At 33.2% G+C, this 8,597-nt stretch overlaps 1 protein-coding gene across 2 annotated transcripts; it reads left to right on the top strand.

The window, feature by feature from the left end:
* Window positions 1-384: 384 nt before the first annotated feature.
* Window positions 385-8,286, top strand: LOC137807336 (ribulose-1,5 bisphosphate carboxylase/oxygenase large subunit N-methyltransferase, chloroplastic). Of its 2 annotated transcripts, none has more exons than XM_068607941.1 (12): window positions 385-701; window positions 1,083-1,156; window positions 1,369-1,497; window positions 1,726-2,014; window positions 2,110-2,228; window positions 2,671-2,803; window positions 5,172-5,248; window positions 5,701-5,898; window positions 6,339-6,528; window positions 6,661-6,839; window positions 7,684-7,784; window positions 7,866-8,286. In XM_068607941.1, exons 2-12 carry the CDS (start codon window positions 1,085-1,087, stop codon window positions 8,014-8,016), a joined length of 1,638 nt encoding a protein of 545 aa, XP_068464042.1. In that variant the 5' UTR covers window positions 385-701; window positions 1,083-1,084; the 3' UTR covers window positions 8,017-8,286. The 2 variants fall into 2 exon arrangements, with proteins under 2 accessions (XP_068464042.1, XP_068464041.1); XM_068607940.1 differs by having other exon boundaries at window positions 394-662.
* Window positions 8,287-8,597: the final 311 nt, after the last annotated feature.

Here is an 8,597-nt window from a genome sequence, read left to right as displayed (position 1 = left end):
CCCTACTATTTTTTAAAAACCCCAAAATACACATAAAATCCACACTACTCTTTCTTCTTCCGGACAATGCAATTCGGTAATTTTACGGAATGGGAAATCCGCATTTATTTTTTGCATTCCGGATTGAAAAATCCATAAATATTCTGGATTGATGAATCCGGTAATCTTCCGGATCTATCAATCTGTAACAAAAATTAGACTTCTGGATTCAGCAATTGCTTTCGAAACAAGGTGAAGGTCATTTTTGGGATTTACAATATTGTAGGGGTGCAGGAAGAAAAATGTAGAGGTGCAGGAAGAAGAAACCATGAATCAATCAACATTTGTAATTTTTTTTTCTGGAGAATGTTTGTTAGTTACTATTATCGTTGAGGGACTGTCTTCTGGTGCAGCGGCTCCATCTTAAACTACTATAATCTCATGGATCGAATGACGAATATCCGCTTAACCGTTGGATCAATTCTTTTTTGAAGATGCGAGGGCAAAGGTTCAAACTGGCTATATTTTGTGCCTCACTACTGTCACTAGCTCCTTCTCATTTTTTGCCGCTCAAATTCCTCTTACTCGCTTCGTTGGCGGCTTCAGTTGGGAGAGAACGACGAAGTGAGCCTCGTACTATTCTCTGACCAAGCGCAATTTCTTTTGAAGCCTATCGTGTTGTGGTTATTTCTTGCTTGGATTCTATACGCATTCGTTGTATGGTACGATTCGAACGAGTGGCAAAGATTGCTGAAATTCATTTTCAACTTCGCTTTGGCTGATATGAATCAGAATGTGATATTCAATTATTTCCAGTTCTATTGCCAGAAATACATCGTTATTTTCTCTTTCCTATTTTAGTGTTCTTCCACTACTTTTATTTCAGCTAATCAGGTTTATATCGAAATGTTAATAAATATGCAAGAATATGAAACTATGCAAGAATATGTTGAAATGAAAAATGAGTAGAAAGTGTAACTGTTTAGGTTCTGGATTTCGTGTTTTAGCATTTTGATGACAAGTAAATGTTGATGAGGAACTTCTGCTTAAGTTACAATTATATTGTTGACTTGTGATTAGTGTTTCATTTCAAACTATTGCAGTCATGGAAACTGATGAGGAGTGCTCAATTGTTCTTGAATTACCTGAAACGGATCCTTTCTATGACAAAAAGAAGGTAAAAATAAGACTTCTTGCTTTTGTGCTTTTTTGTTGAGGAGTTTCAAATATGTCAAAGATTAGGTGAGAAACTGCAGGAAACTGCTCCACTAACATGTGTAAAATTTAGAGGCAGTACAATTGCACAATAATTAAGCTATTATGCTAATATCTTCCTTTTATTTATCTGAGTCCTAAGCCATTTGTACTTGCATACCATCGTTTTATCAGAAATTACTACAAAGTAAGGGTTTTAGTCCCAAAGAACGGATATACTTCAGGAGCTCTTCAAAACCTGGCTGGATGAGTGCTACTGTGGAGGTGTTACTTCAGATTGCACGGATCATACAATTAAATGAGGTTACATCCTTTTACGGCTGTAATATATACTGAGTTACATTTACTCATTACATTATCAATCTAAGGACAGACCACACATCCTTATGTAATAAGCTTATCTTCTCAATCTCTTTAATGAGGCAAACTGAAATAAATTACGCCGTGTCTTTTTTTTTTGTCTTTTTCTACTAGCCTTTTCGCTTTTAGGACGTTAACAAGTCATGAATTTACTGATTTACTGAGTTGCAGGTGGAACTTTATTTTGCTGAAGATGATATGGAATTTTACAGTCCCAGGAATGAGCTGGAGGCTCTCAATTCAATTGTTTTGCTCATTGACATATCACTTTCTAGTTGTTCAGATCTCCATACAAATATCCTGCAAGGGTTACGCCAAACTATTCTTGATTTAATTTCTGATTCGGGGGACAAAAACAGTGTGAAGGGAGTAGTTGAAAAAGACCACAGTTGTAACCAAGAAGAATGCCTGATAGAATGGGGTGAAAGCAACGGTGTAAAGACACAGTTAAAAATAGCTTGTAACTTTCAATATGACTTTCTTTCGTTTTGTACAAGTATTAGTTTTCCTTTTAACATATATAACACAAATTTCTTTTCCTCTAAATCTACACAGATATTGAAGGAGCTGGTCGAGGTGCAATAGCAAGGAAAGATCTAAAAGTTGGAGACATTGCTTTGGAAATTCCTGTGTCCATTATCATTTCTGAGGAGGTTATACAGGAAACTGAAATGGTATGTTTCCTTGTTGAAAAAAAGTGAAGATAGTTTACTTAAAACTTCTTTAAGAAACCTGTGGTAGATTAATTTCCTTTTGTTGCAAACAACTATTGAATGATAATAAATTATCCTTTACCTCCTTTGCATTCAACACGGTGCCATATTATTTAAGAGTTGAATATAAATACCCATTTTATATCTGCATTTCATTTATCCCTGCATTGTAAAATAAGGTCATGTAGGATGCTAGTTTAGGTGACCATCCTTTAATGGGAGCACTCTCTCTCTGTTGGAAAGACTGACAATATAGTTGAACTCTGATCTGTCTTATTTGATAAAATATGCACAACCATTGTAGTTGTGATTTTTTCTTAAAATAAATAGAAAGTGGGAAATGTCATATGTTCACCACTCTATTATGTTCTTAATAACTGATAATAGCCTTTTTTCAATTCAGTATGGTGTCTTAAAAGAAATTGACGGCATATCATCTGAGACAATATTGCTATTATGGAGTATGAAAGAAAAGTACAACAGTGATTCAAAATTCAAAATTTATTTTGACACACTCCCAGAAAAATTTAATACAGGTAATCTTACTTTACTATGATATGCTTTATACACATACATGGATATAAATTTTGTACAGGTCCCCTGAATTGCAAGTCATTGTGATGCATAACCTTTTATGCTTAAAAACACTTAGAGGTGCTTTTCTAGGACTTTGAACATTACCTGCAAACAGTGCCTTTAATAATTCAATGGATATCTAGTTATATAAGTTTTATTGAATTTCTTTTTTTATCAACCACATGGAAGTTTTTTGTTTGAGTGATAACTTTGCAAGAGTGATATACCTCTACATTCCTTCTATTTTAATTTTTTTCACGAAGCATAGACCCTTTTAGCTCTGGGGCTGTAACTTTTGTATCTTTTTTATTGATCTCTACTTTGAGTAGCACTTGCCTATTTATTTTCTTCAAAGACAAGTGGGAGTCCAGCTGTACAGGTGCTCTGGCTATTTCTTGGTATCAAGTAGGAAACACTTATTTTTCATATCCTTTTTGACTTGTTTATGTCCAAATGGCTAATGTGGTAGTTTTATTTGGCAGAGGAAAAAGTTCACAAAAATGATAATAAATTACATTACATACATGAAAGGACAGTGCTGTTATGAACTCAATATATAAGCTGAGCACAAATACGAGATATCCGATATGATGATGAAGTTATTGTAAAATAACAATGTATAATCCGTGAGATACATATTTAAAATTGTATAAAAAATCATAAAACACAATGAATATATAGCTGCAATTGGGAAAATACATATTACAATCACATTGCCAAAATAAGAAATTATAAATCATTGTCATGGTAAATTCCTCTCTATTATTTACGTATAGGAATAACACTATCAATCTCATTACTCTTTAAAAATAATTCATAAAGAGAACAATTTTCCTATTTGGTATATGAAGAGACATTGTTTCTATGTTTCTCTATTACACATACTTATATGTTTCTTATAGTTTTATAGAAAATAATCCTTTAACAGTTTGGGCACTTCAGCAACATGTATCTGTGAAATATTAAAAAATATCGGTGTCAGATTGTGAAACAAATCAAAGTATTGGTGTTTCATAGGTTTAGATACTTCTTTAATACGTATTGATGAAGTATTAGTATCAGATATGTATTAAACCCAGATGAATGAAGCAAATTGAAGTGTTTGTGCTTCATATCAGTATTTGACTTCTTTGTACCTTTCAAATGGAAATAGTAGAGTAGTAGCCAAAAACAAATTTTAACAATTGTCACTATGCCAATGCATTGCTTCCATGGGGTATTTGGTTTTGTCAAGTTCTACAAGGAAAGAGAAAAATGAGAAACATATGATAGTAGTTTACATATGTTTAAGGTACCCAATAGAGTGGAGTTATATAAACTGATAACAATTACATGTATGCAATTATCCTAATTACTGTAAATATTACTATTAATCTGGACATTATTTGCATGTCTTCCTACACCTTCTCAAGCTAGATATATGTCATGCACCAAGCTTGTTGCATATGTACTTATCTAAGGACCACTCAAAGACTAGCTTGTCATTAGAATTAATGAAGTAAATGGTGTTGCCTCTAAAGTCTAGATAAGATATTTTCTATTGAAATGACAATTTATCTTATTGTTTTTGGTTCTCTAATGAACATTGGATTGAACGTTATATGTAGCACGCATGATTACCACAAATGAATGTCATTTGCATAATAAACACATCAAATCTGAGTTATTGAAGTTATGTTTGAGTTTAATAAGTTCATAATTAATTAATGCCATAGATTGATATTTTGCTTTAGCAGTTGGCCTTATAATGACATTTATAATCATAATTTGTATCAAATTGTAAAATTCAAAGACAAACTAGAAATAACTTCAAATATATATCATATAGATGATATATAATGTTCAGTTCAATATAATCATTAAATTTGAACTAGATAAAAACAACTTATCCACAAGTCTCAAAATGAAGTTATTAGTTATGGAAATGAAAATGGAAATGAAGCAATGAAATAGCCTCTTTTTGAGTAATGGAAATGAAGCAATGAAATAGCCAAATAAAGTGCGTAAATGAGTGGGTGAAAAATAAAGTAGTGGAAGGATCAAATAAAAGAGTGAGAAGTGTTCCTTCAATTCCTTTTCATCTAGCAATTTAAGCTTATATGAATTTTCAATTTCTTTCATGAGGATTGACAAAAGAAAAAGAACAATTAACAAATCGTTTAATTGTTTTTTGTATTGATAGTATGACATTGCACCAATTCATTCATATATTGTACCATACAAAGTCATTTGAGATTTATCTTATGAAACAAATCAATCGTTAGCTAAATTGTAGAATTCGAGATGTGAATAAGATTATGATAATTATGCTTTGGCATTTAAATTCAGGTTTGAGTTTCAGCATTCAAGCAATTACAGTGTTAGATGGAACGTTGCTGTTGGAAGAGATAATGCAAGCACGGCAGGTAATCAATTCCTAGTTTATGACATCGTCATTGATCAGCATGTGCTTAGATTGAAGGTTATGCCTCTTTTGAGGTGTACTGAAACACTGAACTATTCTTATTAGTTTATTCAGGGTTTAAGTTGTTGATCGTGTTAATATTAAGGGTGTACCTGCCCCTTTAAAGGATGATATTAAACACAAAATATTAGCCAGAATCTGAAGTTACTTAGAAAATATAGCTTGTTAAATTGAGGGATCTCTTTGAGCATGTTTGGGAGTTGAATTTTGGAGGAAAAGGGAAGGGTGGACAAATTTTTCATTTCTAATAAATATTCTTTATTTAATATTTTTTTATAATGGAAGAAATACAATGATTAACGTAAACTAAATTTCCTGATCTTTTGTTCACGGCATATTTTTGAAAGTTTCTGGCATGTAAAGAATGACAATTTCTTTTCTTTTTTGTGGCAGCACCTGCATGCTCAATATGATGAGTTGTTCCCTGCTCTATGCAATACTTTTCCTGATATATTTCCACCAGAGCTGTACACATGGGAGAAATTTTTATGGGCTTGTGAACTTTGGTACTCCAATAGCATGAAGATAAAGTATTCCGATGGAAAGCTAAAAACATGCTTGATCCCTATTGCTGGCTTTCTTAATCATTCAGTACGTATATTCTCTCTCTTTCTCATGTTTCTATCTTCGTGCTGCCTTCCCTTTTGAATATTTAGATAAAAGTTTGTGATCTTCAAATATTATGCTTTGAACACTGAATTTAATGAATAAACTAAGGGTAACGAAATTTGAAAAGACAAGGGTTGTAAATTACGTTATTAAGAACTGCATAACTGGGTTGACATTTCTTTTAGATTAATTTTGCCTGCAAGTTGATACCAATTTATTCTTGAGCTCTACTAAATATTTTGTTACTTTCTATACCTGAATTAGCAGTTCTGTGATTTCTGATGTTTGACAATTATTTACTTTGGTTCATGACATTTGTTGATTATACACAATTATTTAAAGAAATAGCCAGATTTTGCATTGCAGCGTTTTACACCTACAAATGTTATTTCTCTTACTTCTGTTTTGGACCCCGACAACAGCTGTGCCCACATGTTATGCACTATGGCCAAGTGGATCCTGCAAAAAATTCACTGAAATTTTGTCTGTCAAGACCATGCAGATCTGGAGAAGAATGCTGCTTAAGCTACGGCAACTTCTCCAGCTCTCATCTAATTACCTTTTATGGTTTTTTACCACAAGGAGACAACCCGTATGATGTTATTCCGTTAGGTAACGTTTCTCTCCGTTCCCTACTATTCCGTCTTGTCCATAGATATCTCGAGTAACGTCCCTTCTTGAAATTGTTGCGCCTTACCTAGTCCTGTCTGTCTGATTGATATTCTCACTAATTGTCATTTGCAGACATTGACGGCACCGACGTTGATTCTAATGAGGATATACCCAGGTCCAACTGGACGAGTCACATGGTGCGTGGTACCTGGCTCTCCAGGGATCACAAGATATTCAATTATGGTCTTCCCTCTCCATTATTGGACCATCTTCGGAGATGTCGAAGTCCCATGCTGCGAACAAAGACCTTTGTACTGTTCTTTCTCCTTCCCATCCTATCTTGTTCTAAAACTTATTTTATTAGAAGGTTCTTATGCAATGCATAGTTTCACCTCACTTCAAAGGAAGAGAACATTGCATTCCCCTCTACTCCCTACTCGAACGCATATCAGTCAGCATTCTTGCATGATTAATTTAAATATTCCTATTAAACACTTTTTAAAACTTCTAATTGTTAAATATAGAAAACACCAAACATTTTATATTTTCATTTCCTGGATTAGGAATCTAGTTTGAACTTTATAGTTCTACTTCAGATATGACAGGTGATTCTAATGAAGACTGTGGACTTGCTAGAATCGAAATACGTCCTCCTCCCTTAATTCTTGAGTCCCAAGTTTGAGCTTCAAAACTTACAATAGTTCATATGTTGGTGACCCTAAAAGTGTCTAGAACATTTTCAAAACATAAAGTTTATTTTTCCATTTAATATTTTATTTATAAAGTATATAAAAAGATTTGTAAAAAGAAAACGATAATGGCTAAAGAATGAAAAGTAGGAAGTTCTAGTTAAAAGAACATGCATCCCATGCATTATTCTTCCAATAATATAGTTTACATATTCCGTTGTTGGTCAAATTTTACCGGTTCACCCCTTTTTATATAAATCTTTCTTTTACAGTTGCAAGTTGCAAGAATGCTTGGACAATGAGCTGAAAAAAAGCCTGGATAATAGTTAAAGAAAAGTAGAAAGTTCTTGTTAAAAAAAAAATGCACCCCATACATATTCTTTCTATAATATAGTTTAGGTATTGCCATGTTCGTAAAATTTTACTGCTTCACCTTTTTAATTTATACAGAATCTTTGTTTTGCAGTTGCAAGAAAGCTTGGAAAATGAGCTCGAAGTTCTTGAAAATCTGAAAGATATCTTCGATGACATGATGGGAAATATGGGCGAGATCGATCTTGATGACAGGTGAAGGCATTAACCAGTTATTTGCGGAAATAAATCATGAGGTTTCTTTTGGTGACATGGTGTTTTTTTTTTTGTCGTCAGAGAAAACTGCAATTGGGATGAAAAATTGGCTATGGATTTTAAAAATACACAAAGGCGAATTGCGCATTCTGTTTCAACCTCGTGCCTCGCTGGTATGGATATGTTAAAGAACGAACTATGCAAGTGCATGGCTGAGGACATCCTAGGCTAGTTCGATCATTGTGCGTCTAAGAAGACGATCGTTTGGACCTTGTAGTGTAACAATCATTTTGTATGATAAAACTCCCTCAAGCTTTGCTGTTACTGGCTATGTGGCTGAACTACGACGCTCCATTCTGACACAAACAGCACATAATCTCTTCTTTAGGTGAAATGGATGGTCCCACTTCCTGATTTTTTTTCAGGTGAAGGAAGTTGTTTGGTGCAAACTAATGCAAAACCTACCATCCAAAATGCTTAAGAGGAAGATTCGCCTAAATAATGGTATGCGCATTTGCATTATCTTTAAACTATGCGGTCCAGAAAGTCCTATATCAATCAATTAAATCGCATGCATACATAGTGAGTTTATTTTAACTGACTTTATTAATATTCTGACACGTTTGTATTTATTATTATATATTATTTATTATATAATAAGGTGATAAGAAAGTATACAACATATTTGCCTATATTATGTGTATTAATTAAATTAAAATTTTAAGCCTGAACTGATGTTACGATTATCATGTGGTAGAGTAAATTTGTAGGTTTTATCATAGTAATTGAGTGACAATAACTTTAAATCACTAT

This window comes from Phaseolus vulgaris, chromosome 3 (assembly GCF_000499845.2).
Source record: "Phaseolus vulgaris cultivar G19833 chromosome 3, P. vulgaris v2.0, whole genome shotgun sequence".
NCBI classification, from domain to species: Eukaryota; Viridiplantae; Streptophyta; class Magnoliopsida; order Fabales; family Fabaceae; genus Phaseolus; species Phaseolus vulgaris.
This window is presented reverse-complemented; position numbering and strand designations above follow the sequence as displayed.